This window comes from Arctopsyche grandis, chromosome 10 (assembly GCF_051622035.1).
Source record: "Arctopsyche grandis isolate Sample6627 chromosome 10, ASM5162203v2, whole genome shotgun sequence".
Taxonomy (NCBI): Eukaryota; Metazoa; Arthropoda; class Insecta; order Trichoptera; family Hydropsychidae; genus Arctopsyche; species Arctopsyche grandis.
The window spans coordinates 27,287,308-27,304,317 of record NC_135364.1 but is presented as its reverse complement, the minus strand read 5'-3'; the positions used below and the strand labels follow the sequence as shown (position 1 = coordinate 27,304,317).

Here is a 17,010-nt window from a genome sequence, read left to right as displayed (position 1 = left end):
ACAAACCTTATTCGTTACAAACTCAGCATTCTCCACTTTAAATTGGTCTGGAACTCCTAGAATATTTATTTTTTATTTCATAGAACATGAACACTCACCTTTACAGATCGTTCCAAAGCGACGAGTGCACTTAAAAAGTTACAATACAATCAATCAATATACAAAAAGCTTTGTATACAATGCGAATAAATACAAACATCCACAGTGACATCTATGGACAAATTTTTGCAGTATTTTTTTTATAACCAAATTGGCGAACCTCAAGACGCCGAATAACTTAAGATGGGAAGGAGATGCCAATTTTTATATGAACCGTTTTAATGAAAATCAGAAGAATTGGCAAACTGTGATAAGAAACGATCATAAATCAAGGTCTGGCCAGCAGCAGGACTCTAGTGGTACTCGAATCCGTGACCACTCTGCTCGAAAGCATAATATGCTAACCATAATAGTTTATACATTATGTTATTATTATTTATTATTATTAGACTTATTTATTATTATTTATTTATTATAATTATTATTATTATTTATTATTATTATTATTTATTATCAGTAATATTTATATATTTACTTATGTATTTATTTATTTATTTTTTGTTTACTATTTTTCAATACTTTTTTTTATTATCTATATATTATTTATATGGGCGTTGGGGATTGCACTATTCTCCTCATCGTCTGGAATAAAAGCTATTATTATTATTATTATTATTATGTATAAACAGTATGCTATAATTAATCGAGGAATAAACTTAATAAAATAAAAACTTTCATGGTACGTCTAGAGTGCAATGTCCTTACCATACTGTCTTTCTCATTTGAAAATGTAAATTCAAATTGCATGCTAATTTTAAACAGCGCTACAATGCATTTTTGAAGTGCATTCAAATATGATGCATCGTGGGAATAAATTAAGCTTAAAAGACTAGCCTGTGCAAAATGAGAGACTACCATATTCTAAATATTAGAATACATAAAATTTGAATTTATTATAATTTCAACGTGTTTTCAGACATGCGAAGTGATAGTTGTTTAATTAATTCATATTTATAGTATTGTTTAATTCGATGCACACAACAATACAGGTGAATCACACGGCGTGCATCACATCGTTGCATAATGCATCTCCGGATAACTGCACTCGTCGTAAACTGCGCAATTATAAAAATAATTTGAATTTAACAATCGTCAGTTATTTATTGGTGTTTGGGCATATCATTTTACAGTCTTGGCTCGTAAATGTGTACATTTGAATTGATGATTACTACGCGTGATTGATAATTCGCATACGATACGACAGTTGAAATGACATTGCACGTTCTTTTTTAATTGCGACTCGACGATCTTCAAAAGGAATAAATTTGTTTCCTGCTATTTTCTTATGCTTTATTATTCTATATTTAAAAATGTTCGGTGAGTGGGGTCGAGGACGTTTGATATGAAATACATATCTCATCCTTATTATAATGAAAGTAGTTAAACTTTACGTTGTATATGTAAGGCAAGGATATCAGGATGATTTTCATTGTATGTCTGTTTAAATTTAGTCCTTCAAGGTGGTTCAGATTGACCTGTACTTACTTTTCTTGAACGATGAAAAAATGTTTGTACAAGGTATTTTTAACTTGTATGTTAATCAAATACGTGTTTTGTGATAAGTGCTGCTGTGTGAAAGTGGAATTTCCTAACTCATATGTACATATATATAAAAAAAAACCTTCTTTGAATGCCAACGGGAAAATAATACGCTAGTTAATCATGAAAATTTATGATAAGGAGAACAGGATTAAAACTAGAATTGTTTCTAGGCTTTTTTTTTCTTAAGAACGCGGCGAAACGCCGTTCCGGTGCCTTTTTCCAAGGAATTTTTAATGTTTCAAAAGCAATTAGACGAAACAATATTCGTACATAATTAAAATCTCACCATCCGCTGCTGGATGAAGGCCTCTCCAACATGCTTCCATTCGTCTGTGTTTTGCGCAACTTTCATCTATCTCACTCCACACATTTTCCTAATTTCGTCTACCCATCTGCCCTGCAGTCTTTCGTTTACCTTTTTGCATTCTCTCGGGTATCATTCTAGCACTTCTTTTGTCCACCTATCGTCCATTCTTCTAACTACGTGGCCCGCCCATTGCCATTTCAATCTCTTTACTCTATCCACTATGTCTACTCACCTTGTCACACTTCTCACCCACGTGTTCCACTTCCTGTCTTTCCTCGTAATGCCGAGCATACAGTGTTCCATACTTCTTTGAGTGCATTGTACTCTGTGTAGCATATTGGCGTTAAATGTTCAAGTTTCACATCCATTCGTCATCACTGGCAAAACACATCAATAATTATCAATTTGAGAAACCCTGACTCATCATACGCAATATATTCTATACATATGAGAACTTTTAAAGATACTCTTCTTCGAACAGTGGCCCATTACGCTCATTCTACACCAGGCGTTCTTGAACAGCCAAAAATAATACGTCTAACGGTTGTGTTCATTGTGATGTTTGTATGAATTCGCATTGTATAAAAATGCTTGTATTAGTTGTATTATCGTATTGTATCTGTATTACTGCACTCGTCGCTTTGAAGCGATCTGTAAAGGCGAGTGTACATGTTGGATTGAAATAAAATTAAAATTAAATAAAAACATGTCAAAAAAATATAAAAACAATGGGAAGAGTGGAAGTAGTTCAAAACCAACTCAAAATGTCAAACCCCATTTAATAATATACAAGTAAAACTAAAAAACGTAAAGAAGGTATGTAAAAAGATTGTATAAAAACTACCAATTCTGAACCTCTTACAAATTTATTTTGCTTTTAAAGTATGCCCATCTACTGCTGTCTAAGGTAAAGACACACGGAAAGGAATGCGGCAAGTAAAAGGTACGCCAAATCTATACCACCGCGTCCCTTCGCAAGCCTCACCCCCAGGAGTGTTTTTGGTGATATATAATCCTCGTATTGACATAACGATAACGATGATTCTTATATTTGAAGTAATGTAGAAGAGTCTTGTCGAAATAATACAATTTTACGAATTAATAATGACACGAAGACACGCCTCTCACCACTAGAAACCACGTACACGTCCCGTGCCGCACTTTTGATTGTCTGCTAGCACTACTTTATCTTTGTCTGATATATCTGATATACATATATAGCCAGCAGCATAGCTCGGTTATTAAGTTTCTGCTTAGCGTCGAGAGGCGCCGGGTTTGATCCCATGAGCTGACCTTGAATATCTGTAATGCTGCTGGTCAGACCTGGATATTTGTGTCGAAACGATTGTGATATCGATCGTTTCCTATCAGAGTTTGCCAATTTTCTCTGATTTCATTGTTGAAACGGTTCCCGGTAAAATTGGCTAAAAACTTTCCAACTTACTATGCCACCACTATTTGAGTATGATTAATGTACAATAAAATGTATGTACGATTCATAGATGTCTTGTTAATTTGCGAGTTTTCAGTGTCTCGCAATTCACCGACTTGTATAATAAAAATGTTGTATTGTTTGTAATTGGCCAGGAAGGCGCATTGGGGTTTACCTGTAATGCCTTCCTGGTATATGTATGTACATATGTATATGCAAAAAATAAAAAAAAAATAAAAAAAAATACAAATATCACAATGAACACAATTGTTAGACGTACTATCTTCGGCTGTTCAAGAACGCCTGATGTAGAATGAGCGTAATGGGCCACTGTTCGAAGAAGAGTATCTTTAAAAGTTCTCATATGTATAGAATATATTGCATGCATTCATAAAATATTGACACCATTGCGTATGATGAGTCAGGGTTTCTCAAATTGATCATTATTGATGTGTTTTGCGAGTGATGACGAATGGATGTGAAACTTGGACATTTAACGCCAATATGCTACACAGAGTACAAAGCACTCAAAGAAGTATGGAACACTGTATGCTCGGCATAACGAAGAAAGACAGGAAGCCGAATACGTGGGTAAGAAGTATGACAAGGGGAGTAGACATAGTGGATAGAGTAAAGAGATTGAAATGGCAATGGGTGGGCCACGTTCCTAGGCGAATGGATGAAAGGTGAATATATGTAAAGAAAAATTTAAATGAAAAATAAAATAAAATAAAATATCCGTCATTGCGATTCTTTAAACAAAATTGTACTATGAATGTTTGCAGAACTTCATACATATACGATGGATTGAATTCTCATACAATTTGAGGAAAGCCCACTAACTTTGACATCTGACGTGATCATGAAGTGTCACAAGAGGCTCGGCGATGTATACATATGTACATACGTACATATAAACACGTACGTGTTACACTATCAATAGTTTGACACAATTAACTGTCGTCCTACAATATTATTGAATAATATGTTTGCGTCGATCAGTGTGACGGCCTTTGTCGTCAGACGGCAAGGCCCACTAATTAACATTAACATTTACCAATGACAATTTATCCACCTATCCCAGGTCTTGCTCGGTGCATCATCCTATGCACTTCCTGCATTTCAACCTCAGGCCAATATACCTATCACAATTTTCACATCATCGCAACGGTCGGAGCACGTGTAAACCGACCGAGAACAATGACATTAGTGTGAATTCAATGTCCAATGCATCGACGAATTCCTAGAAGACAATGATCGTCAATTTCGCGAGTGAATTATCGCGCGCTTTTATTGGAGTTTGCGGTCTCCGTTTGCGCAACGTCGATCCTTGTGCCTACGTGTGCACACACATAAATAAGGGCGTATCGTGATTGGAGAAGATTGGATCAGTAGGCGAATAAGATATGGCACACACACACACACACACACATTTAAGTGTTAAGTGTTATGTCCGAATATGACATTATGGCGGTACGAAATGAAATTAGAAATGATTGAGAGATATGTTTATTTTATGAGCCGGCGTCAAAAGTGATTCCCCTCCAGTTTGATCACATTAAACGGTCGATTTTGGCGGCCGAACTGGTGGGTGTGTGCGATCAGACGATTTCTGATCTGTAATTTTTGCGACTGTTGGGTTAGGTTAGGTTTTTTCAATCAAAGTCGGACTGAATTTTAATATGTATAGTAACTTCTGGGTTCTAATCTAACTAATAATGTAATAACCAACATAATAGACTAGTGGTTAGTATATGTAAAGCTTTGAACAAAGTGGTCATGGGTTCAAACCCCATTGGTTTCTACTGATCAGACCTTGAATTTGTGACTCCAGGTCGATCGTTTCCTATCACAGTTTGCCAATTGAATCGGTTGCAACGAATTGACAAACTTACCCACTAGTTTCACAAGATTCTTATAATTTGACTTTAAAATCCAAATGGCAAATAAATGTACCGCTGGTTTATGATTATATTTTTAATTCAAAATATTTCAATTTGAAATACATTATTAACCTGGTAACTAAATTGAAATACATTTAACCTAATGTACTATAACTTTTCTCATAAACAACGGTATATTAAAACAATTAACAAACAAACAACCTTTAGCATATAATTCTTTGAACAGAGTGGCCAGACCTTTGTTTTTTGACTCCAGGTCGATCGTTTCCTATTTGAGTTTGCCAATTTATCTGATTTTCATTGAAACGGTTCCAACAAATTGGCAACCTTACCCATTTTCTGGCAAAATCTCAAGTTTTCAGCAATCTCGAATTTCGCTGAATTTTATAACATGCTAAAAATTTACAAATTTGACCGTAAATGTCTGTAAGGATGTTAATAGATATGTATTTACTTAAGAGTATATTAAATTGTGGCTTGGCATTTAGATTGTGAGCATTACATTTTAACAACAATGAAGAACATGGAACTAGTTTTGGACAAATACATTCATTAATAGACTTATTTTGTTTATTTTATATTGTTGCAAGATATAATATATTAGAGAGTCTAAACAAACGTTTATAAAAATCGAAATCCTCGGCGGTAGTGATCTAGGGTTTGTTCGGATTAGCTACCATTTTTATACCTGCTTTCCATTGGATGTCTAAATAATTCTAGTTGGAAATGTTGGCGGGCTTTCAACAGAAAAGACGTCAGCACTCAAAGGGTAAATGGAAGTGACACTATCAATGGAAATGTCAACAAAATACAGTAAGAATCCACTTGGGCTAGATTCGTCCTGTCTTCTTTGGGGTGTACGTACGTAGTTCTATAGAAGAATGCTTACAAACCCAAGGTTGTTTTATATATATATATACAATTCATCAGCTGTTAAAAATTGGATACCTGTATGAACAGTATGAAATAATGTCGTCTCGGATGGAAGTCCCCCTTATTTGAATGTGGGTCATCTTTGGTCCTGTGTCTGTAGAGGCACGTGTGATTCCCCCACTACCTCTTGTTGACAGGATGAGCCGCAGATCGGAATTGAAGAGCTCCTTGGGCTCTAATTGCGTCCACCAGGTCCTGGTGTCTTTGTCTTGGCCACGTCACCTTCCATTTCCTCCAGGGGAACGTTCAACTCGCGTCCGTGCGAATTTGCACGGAATATGTACATAATTGAAAATTTAATCACATGTCAACACGTGAGTAATTCAATCGTAAACATGCATAGGTTAGTTGCGAATGGATGGCGCGGCGCGTATTTTGCGATGAATTAAAGGGGGAACTAATTATTTGGTGGGTTAAAAATAACTAAAACGATCAGTTAATTACAATTAGATACAACATAACTTCTTATTGAATACTTATCTCGCAGATAAAACTCCGTGAAGAGATATACTTTTAACCGTGAAATGTCAGATCTGACATATTTGGCCAAAAATCAATATATATCGTGTATTATATATATATATATATATATATATATATATATATATATATATATATATATATGAGAGTTAAAACTATAAATATTTAAATATTAGAGATAACGAGAACCTATAGAGCAAATTTTATAAAATATAGAGTGAATTATAGGCGTTTAAACAATTAAAATCTGATATCGCCATATCAAGGCGAAAAGGTTGAAGATAGATTATGGTAGCTTGCCGTCACCGTCATAGACGTCGCCGTACCCGAGATTGTGGATATTTGATACGCATTGTATACGATATTTTATCTCCAACGTAATGGTAGACGATACATTAACGTATAATGATGACCAAAATGAGCAATATGGCAAAGTATAAAAACGATCGGATAAGAGATAAGAGATATAAAAAATGACCACTAACACGAAAACTATGTGAACTGTATAAAAGGTAAGTAAAAAATTAAGATTAATGATCGGTAATTTATTAAATAAGTGATCAGTTAAATAATATAAATGATCAGTAAATATTCATTTTTCGATCAGTAACTAACAATTTTTCGATTAGTTATTAATTAAATAAGTGATCAGATAAATAATATAAATGATAATGTAGCATATTCTAAAAGGAGCCGCCGTTATATTTGATTTCCGAGGATTATCTCCAGGCTTAAGTGCTGTCGAATGACAATGGAGACCTCCGAATGTTAATAACAAATTAATAACAAAAATTCTATTGATAACTGGCTTACCTCGATAAAATAAACGAATTTTTGTTATTAATCCACAAGAATAGTCGAAATATGATTTTTCTAAGTGGAATTTTATTTAATTCTCATATAAAGACAATTTAATATATTATCCCTATTAATTCAACTCAGATTCGTGTAAATACGAGTAAATACTAGTACGAGCATTTAGCTCGCAATTTTACCGATTTAAAATTCAGCACACTTCTAATTAGCCCTATTAAACGGAAACAAAAAATAATGTAGCCAGAACACTATCCCAATAAACATGTTTCAATAGAAAATACAAAATATAAAATAGTATTAACAGTGGGAAAAAATCCCAAGTTAAAATACGTACTTTTGACTTTTGATTTGAACTGGACGACTACTTAGAGAGATTTGAAAGCTGAAAAGTACTACAAATGAAAGATAAAATACCCGAATATAGATTTCAATATTCATTTTGAACAGAAAATTGACATATTTTGAGACATCGACCGAACAACACGAAGATATAGAAAAATCGCGCGATTTAAAAACACATATATCTCCGAATCTCGAGCCAAACAACATTTTTTATTACCAGATTCGTGTTTACTGAGCATAGATCTATAAGAAAAGTCATATCTCGTCTTTGTCATGTCATGTCTTTGATTTATTTTAAAATCTTATCATTTCGTTTTATATACTGATCATTTTGGTTTAATTACTGCTCATATTATTTAAATACTTATCATTCTATATTGCATAGCAACTGATCAATACAAACCGATCATTTATTATATTCACTGATCAATTAATTATTTTTACCCACCAAATGTTTTTTTGTATTGATCAAAATGTGATTTTTTTACTGATCGGTTAAATAGAGGCCAATTAAAAGTATCATTGCATGTGCGATAGAAACAATCGATTTTTGCTTGTTGATGAAGTCGAGCTAAACTATGCCATTATATACATATGTATGTACATATATATATGTAGTTGAATTGTTCGTTTAGGTGTTAGTATAACAATTTGAAAGTATATCAAACAAGCGATGGGTTTTTGAAACGATGAAGGCACTTTTACACGTCGGGTGATTGTTGTGTCGGCCACTTGAATAGATTCCTCTTCAGACTATGCAAAAGTGAGTCAGCAAGTGTTTGATGGTATATTATAATAGTCCGAAGTGGTTTTGATGTTGTTTAGAATGTGTTGAAAAAATATGAATTTTTTTTAATGTACAAATAAATTAAGTATCGTCATTGTGACAAATTTTTATTTTGATTGATTTGTATCCAGTATCGATCACACACTAACTTGTGTGTTGAATGAAACTGATAAAGTAACTGGAAATAGTGAATTAGAAAATACGTATATATAAATGTATATATATATATATATATATATATATATATATATATATATATATATATATATATATATATATATATATATAATACTTTTCTTGAGAAACGTCTATATATGGAAGACGGGGAAAATCTTCCGAAATTGACAATTCACTATAAACTGCAGTAAGTGTGGTGAAACGGAAAATACGAAACTCAATTTATACAAAAGAAAATCTAATAAATGACGAAAACCCTTGATGACTTTTTTATCATCACTGCAACACGTAATTGCATCATCACTGAAATACGGAATTAAATGCTTTCGCCATAGATATCAAATCAAAAATCTTTACCCACAATTGAAAGCATTTTTTTCCTTTGGAAAATTGTTCGAATGATTTGTTCTGATTTGAAATGCGTTGTGAAAACAAATACATTTCTAAAACGAATCTACAAGTTTTTCTATACATATGTATCTTTAAACCACAACATTTAATTTGAACCCAAAAGGAATATGTCAAGGATACAATTGTTGTATGTAATCTAAATATAATATAATAAATGCTAATAGGAGCAAAAAAAGATGCAATTAGAAGGTTGACCTGTTTTTATAGCACTTAAAATATGCTCGAGATCAATTTACCACGACGTATATACATACATATTAAATAGCTCTATCCCTAGAGATTTGAAAGTGGTATATGGTAGTATGTATTTATATCCTATAAGTATCATTTATACCATGTATGTATGTATGTATGTTATAGCAATTTCGTATAAACGCTCTAATGTATTAAATGGCACATCTTTAATTGTTATTATTCTACTTTATGTTGAAAGCCTTCCATAGAAAATATATCTTTAAGAGGGCTGGACAGCAGCGCCTTGTCCATACAAACGTACTATACTTCTCCCTTCCTGAATTATGGCACTAGAGAAATTATTTTTTAATATGCTATGGATATCCACCATTGGGGTGCATCTATCGTTTTATTTTTTTGATTAATTATTTTTTATATGAGCTAGGAGCCGCCAAACATCTATAAAATCGTCTTTTTTTTACACCCACGAAACGAGTCCAGCGTGCTTATTTAACGGTCGATTAAAAAAAAAATACGCCAATAGATGCACAGAATGTATGTATCTTTCTCATACCGATGATGAAATTTTTTTAAAAATTGGTCCAGTTTTGGAAGGGAAAATAGTAGAATACGAAACCTCGATTTTGTCAATTTAAAATACGTTTTATCTGGTCGAAGCGCAACTGTCGCATTCACTCAATATATACATACACTCAATATATATATCGAAGAAAGGAACAGTAACAAAATTAAGGTTTCAGGTGTACAGCCCTCTTAACGATCTCGCATACATGTTTAATCTTCGATGTATTGGTCGTTTCATCATGAACAATAAAATAAACATATATTTTTATAAGCTTTTTTTATGACGCATACACTTAACCTTTGAAGGACGTAGCATCGAGATTGAATGAGTGTCCCGAACCGGGGTCGAGTAAGGCCCCAGTATTTTTTGATCAAATTACAGCTTTTCTCAATACAAATGGGTTCAAAATATATATTATTAATCATTTTATACATCAACATAAAAAAAGTTTTAGTCCTATAGCATGTTTTTGACTATTTTTGTATTAAAAATTAACGACAACCATCGACATGCAAACGCACATAGGTAAGGCCAACAGGCGACTGCATGACTCAATAGCCACGCCCCAAAAGCGACGAAAACAATAGCTTACGAAAATATAGCTGTCTCTTTCTCTCGCATTGATTCATCAATCAACAAGAATATGCAAGCGAACAGTCAAAAACATGACTTATCGCTACTGCTTTTAAATCATACTTTGGAACGTAGAAATGTATTTTTTGATGATGTACCCCTTTTCTAAATCATACAAATTCTATTAAAATAAATTTCTTGTAGTTTATTAGAGGAATACAAGAAATATAGGGTGTGTAGCTTTGAAAACCACATAGTTATTACGAAAAACGTAAAAATTGAGGCACTTGCATACCCCACTTCGGTGAGGGAGGGTTAATGAATTTTTATTGAAATGAACTATGTACATAAATGTAAGAGAGTCGCTACACGATCTACATATCTAATAGGAAGTGTAAGAATTTCATATTTACAGGTTTTACAACTTTTTAAATACGCCTTGACATGATATGTGGATATATTGATTAATTGATTTTTTGTTTACATTATGATAGCTTGAATGTAATGTGCGTAAATTGATTCGTTCGAATCAACTTTGAATCTGTATGTATGATAAATTCAAAGCGTTGAAAGTCGGAAAAGTGGGAAAAGTTTTAACCTATTACGCCCTTTTATAATACATATACATACATAGGTAGATATGGATCGTGTTGAATTCGCCGGAAATTGCTCGACCGGAAGTTCTAATTCAGTCTACGCCAAATTCAATTTTTGACTCGTATTTTTCGTATCGTCACAGTTGCGAAAGGTGATTGAATTTCAATTTGAAAATGCTTCCATCGATTAATTGGTTGTAAATGGATTGTTTGACACAAGCTGTTGATTATTTTTTGAAAAAAATTGGAAAAACCAACTGTTTTCAAAACCGGATTACACTCTGAATCAAATATCATTTTTTTACAAGATTGGTATTTTTTGTACTAATATGAATAGTTGTACGTTTTTTAATATCGTACTATTATTGTCAAGTATTTTCAATTTTTTACTTTTAACGAACTTGGTTTACATTTTCGGCAATGATAACTAGAAATCAGCACATCACAATTTTTTGAACTTTATATTCAAATGCATTATATATCAGATCATTGAAAAATGATTTTAAAATACATTGAGCTCTTACGTATAATATAAAGGAGATAAAATCAAAAATGAAAATTTTGCTTGGTTTAAGTCAATACGTATTTCATTACACATATGTATGAATATAGTCATGGATGATTTGTTTGAATGAATGTACGTTTGTTTACAATTTACTTCTACCAAATTTGATGTTCATACAAAATTGTTTTTTCAATATCCAAATTTGATTTGCTTCAAAAAGTTCCAATTTTCAATTGCTTTCCCGACTTTTCCTCGCCTGAGGAACGCGTAAATTTTGCATTCAATATTGCGTTACTCTAAGTAAGACTTAAAAATATTGTCCAAATTTTTATTAGTTTTACTTCGCCAATTGGTCTGAAAAACTCCCTACATTCTTCCGATCGCTTTGAAACTTTGCCATTTTGCGAGGTTTGGGCACCGATAGAGATTTCAATTGAGTCCGCTAAGTCGATGGTGAAATATAATCGTAATAAACACATTTAAGAATCCAAAAATTTTGGAGAAGGTAACAGCTTATCCACTGCCAATAGCCAGTAGCCTTGTTTGTTTGACTCCCCCCCCCCCCCCTCCCCAATCGTTTTGTCAGATTTTAATTGTTTAAACGCCTATAACTGTATCATTTTCTTAATATATCTTATAAAACTTGCGTTATAACTCTCTCTCTCATTATCTCTCATATATATTTTAACTTTATCTAAATATATGTACATATGTACGTAGTAACAATAGATGAAATTTTGTGATCATGCGAAAATTCGAAATCGAGATTTTGACTGATTCGAACTTAAAATCGATCAGTGATCACGTTTTCACTGATAGGTTATTTACATTTTATTTTCAACTTTCACCAACCTAAGCAACGTCAGACTCTTCAGCCATCTCCATATATGTATGTAGATAATAAACACTAAAACTTCAATATCATATTATTTCAACTTAAATCTAATATTATTGGACCGTTGATTTTATGAAATTTTCTTTATACAGTCCTATATATTATTACTGCTTTTCAAATTTCACCCATTCGAGCAAACCCGAGTCAATTCAGCTATCTTCGTAATAGCACATTATAAAAGCATTACATCGCCTTGAATTTTAATCTCTAATACTCAGACCGTGTATAGACTTAATTCAATTTTCAATTCTCATATTTCATTGTAGTACTATTTTTAAACTTTAACACATCCAAGTTGCGCCGGGTGATTCGTATTCCAAATATTGTGAGCAGACTCTCTTTCTAACATTCTATGACCACAATCGAATAGTAATCTGAACACATTCAAAACTTAAAGACGTTTAATGATATTTATTGGCGTTTTTTTTTTATCTAAAACCACCCAAAACTTCAAAAGAAAACATTCTTTGAAGTATTGATCATACGCACTTGAGGATAGATAAAATGAGGGAACTCAGCTTAAATGAATAGTCATCTCTAAATTCACATGTTAAAATTTGATAGTTTTTTGACAAAAATATATGGTTTTAGCATTTCTAAAAACAAATGTTGCTGTTGACACAAAAACGGGTATTGCAAAATCAAAGATGTCGAAGAGGATGTATTATGGAAGTTTTTATGAAATATAAAAAAAATACAACATATATTTAACAAATGAGGATATTTGTTTATTATTATTATTTTTTTTTTTTTAAATATTCGAACCACCAATTTTATGATACAACTTTTTTTTAGTAAGGAAAAAAGCGGGGGGGGGAGGTCTTAAAAATCAAACACCGACCTAGTTTTTTTTTGTTTAGAACTACACCACTGGTACCCATTAAGAGGGCTGGACACCAGCGCTTTGTCCATACAAACGTATTACACTTCAATTATGGCATTAGAGAACTTATTTTTTAATATGCTATAGATATCCACCATAGGCATGTTTTTGTGGTTTTTTTTTTTTTGATTAGTTATTTTTTATAGGAGCTAGGAGCCGCCAAACATCTATAAAATCGCCTCTTTTTTACACCCACGAAAAGAGTCCAACGTGCTTATTTAACGGTTAATTTTTAAAAAAATACGAGCACACAAACATAGAAAATATCTTTCTCAAACCGATGATGATTTTTTTTTTAAATTGTTACCATTTTGTTACCGTTCCTTTCTTCAATATATATATATTGAGTGTATGTATGTATATATTGAGTGAATGCGACAGTATATATCAATATATATATTGAGTGAATGCGACATTTGCGCTTCGACCAGATAAAACGTATTTTAAATTGACAAAATCGAGGTTTCGTATTCTACTATTTTCTCCTCCAAAACTGGAACAATTTAAAAAAAAAAATTCATCATCGTTATGAGAAAGATACTTTCTGTGCATCTATCGGCGTATTTTTTTTTAAATCGACCGTTAAATAAGCACGCTGGGCTCGTTTCGTGGGTGTAAAAGAGAGGCGATTTTATAGATGTTTGGCGGCTCCTAGCTCATATAAAAAATAATTAATCAAAAAAATAAAACGATAGATGCACCCCAATGGTGGATATCCATAGCATATTAAAAAATAATTTCTCTAGTGCCATAATTGAGGAAGGGAGAAGTATAGTACGTTTGTATGAACAAGGCGCTGCTGTCCAGCCCTCTTAAGGTCAAGTCTAAAACGAAGAAGCGAATATTCATTCAAATCTTATTAAAAAGCGTCATAAAAATTTCAATCGAAGTCAAAGCGGCCCTAAATCTCGTGCGCTTTCGCCAAACGGCGGGTGGAGTTTTCCGCGCTTTTCCCCGACTTTCCCAGCCCCCCACCCCTCTGCCGCCCCACCCGACCCCCCGGCGAGGTAGTGGCAACGTATAAAGTGTTAATAAGAATGTGTATGCGGCCACACCACACCGCTGGCTGTTGAGGAAGTCTTCGCGGTGGCGACGGGTGGCCGCATCAGTAGCGGCTCGACCGGCCCGCTGTCACGTCCGCTCACACACCACACCATTTTCCCGCGCCCACTTCCGTTTCCGGCCGACCAATCCCACGCTCTCAAACGCCGTCGGAAAATTTCGACCAGACTATGTGATCCTCCAACTGCAACCCTCAAAGAGTTGTCCCTCGCCAACCCTCGATTCGCGGACCGAATGCAACAATACAAATATAAAACAATAATAACAAATAAATTCATTGTGTTCAAGTGACCAGTGTATTCACACATATGTACACATATATTTAATTATTAAAGTATTTAATTCTTATTTAAATGTTCTGTAAAAGTGCTTCGACAGTTCAATAGTTCAATTGTTCGAGACGGCGAAATCTACGATATATTACATTCGGTGAGATTTATTTTATACATATCACATATTCATTGAAGGATTGATTATCGGACTTATTAAGGTTTCGCCTAATAGAACTAACTCATACTATTTTACATTAAAAAAATTTACTTCATACATACGAGTATCTAATATATGATTTCGAAAGACACTTTGTATGTAACTATGTAAGGTTTGGATGGTAGAATCACATAATCATTGAAAGATTGATAATCAGACTTACTAAGGTTTCGCCCAATATTACAAACCCATACTATTTTACATTAAAAAAAATTACTTCATACATACGAGTATCTAATATATAATTTCGAAAGAGACTTTGTGTGTATGTAACTATGTACTTTTTGGGTGGTAGAATCACATAATCATTGAAAGATTGATCATCACACTTATTAAAGTTTCGCTTAATAGAACTAACCCATAGTATTTTATATTAAAAAAAATTACTTCATACATACGAGTATCTAATATATAATTTCGAAAGAGACTTTGTTTATATGTAAGGTTTATGTAAGTAACTATGTAAGGTTTGGGTGGTAGAATCACATAATCATTGAAAGATTGATCATCAGACTTATTAAAGTTTCGCCTAATAGAACTAACCCATACTAGTTTACATTAAAAAAAATCACTTCATACATACGAGTATCTAATATATAATTTCGAAAGAGAATTTGTATGTATGTAAGGTTTTGTGTATGTAAGCATGTTAGGTTTGGGTGGTAGAATATGTAACGTTATATTTAATAAAAAAATATATTTAATATAAATAAAATAGAACTATTCAAATAAATGGAATAAAATGTTTACTATTATGTAGTTTAGCCATGTTTAAGCGGTTTATATTACAAATACCGAGCGAAGCCGGGTAAAACCACTAGTATATATAAAGCACACTTAAATGTTTAAAAATAATATAAAAAATAACTAAGTTTTGCATAATGGAACTAATCCACGTAATGAATATTTTTTGTAAAATGTTAAAACGTTTTTTATTTATTTCAAATTGAATTTAGACCACAGTGACTGTACAGGTATAATGTACATTGAAAAAAATCATCACATGGTCTAGTTCCATTTAGCAAAACTACTTAAAAATCAAAAGTATTGATTGGTTATGTTTTTTCGTTTGCAACACTACTACAGTGCGATATGTTATATGAAAAGATTCATTGTAATTGAAGTGGGATAGTTCCATTAGGCAAAGCTGAATCAATGCGATTTTTACACTCGGTCGTAATTCACATACATACATACATAGTTTAATATATAACATTTATTTGTTACTGGAATTGTTTCGTTTATATTTTAAATCACATCATGTCATAGTGGGTAGGGTTGTAATACAAATCGATGAATTTTTAAACATATAAAAAGACAATGCTAAATTTTAAACGGTTCATTGTATAAAATGAAGAACGAAATGGTATTTAAATAAGTAAAATTTGACTTACTGCCGTTTTTAAAGCCCAACATTTTCGTAATAAAAAGCAGTTGCTCTAGTAGGACTCCTTTCACTGACAGATACAGGTGTGTACTGAATTTTGCATTGATTCTCGTTTATTTTTATTTTTTTACCGCATCGCACCTGTAACTTGTTTAATTGCAACACTAATGCTAAGCTGTTTGTCGTGAGAGGTAATTCGTTCGCGTTACAATATAATATTATATTATTCTATTTTATAAATAAAGTGATGTGGCGAATTGAAATGTTGAATGATACGAGTGTGTGTCAAATGCGATTGAATTATAGGAAGTTGTGTGTACGTTTTGACGGTTTGAGTTCGCCATTTCAATGGACATGCATGTGCTTAGTGTACATTATAATAATATAATATACATGTGGGGGATTTGTGTGCTACAGTTTCAATTGTGTGATGTTTTTGTGACAATTCTGTCATCGGGCGAATTATCAAATTAGTATTTTGTCAATGGAATAAATCTAGATTAACGCCGAACGCAGTTTAATGGTGGCTTAAATTGTTTCGTTTGACAAGTTAACGTTTTTTAAATTGTGTGAAGGATTTAGTATTTTTATACAAGTGTAAATTTAACGATATGAGTGAAGATTTGTCAG

The 17,010-nt window shown here is 32.8% G+C and overlaps 2 protein-coding genes across 3 annotated transcripts in view; one reads left to right on the top strand and one right to left on the bottom strand.

Annotated features, from left to right (window-relative positions):
• LOC143918095 (organic cation transporter protein-like) overlaps positions 1-16,466 on the bottom strand; it is a 69,004-nt gene extending 52,538 nt beyond the window's left edge. The window contains exon 1 of the mRNA XM_077439801.1: positions 16,388-16,466. Within this exon, the coding sequence (XP_077295927.1) occupies positions 16,388-16,409 (22 nt within the window). The 5' untranslated portion in view covers positions 16,410-16,466. The remainder of the gene's footprint in view (positions 1-16,387) is intronic.
• LOC143918094 (organic cation transporter protein) overlaps positions 1-17,010 on the top strand; it is a 63,066-nt gene that overhangs the window by 16,554 nt on the left and 29,502 nt on the right. The window contains exon 1 of one of the 2 annotated variants that reach the window (XM_077439798.1): positions 14,795-14,933. The exons of the other annotated variant lie outside the window; for it this stretch is intronic. The gene's annotated coding sequence lies outside the window, so the exon portion shown is untranslated. Of the gene's footprint in view, positions 1-14,794; positions 14,934-17,010 lie in introns of those variants that run through there. 2 annotated transcript variants of the gene reach the window in all.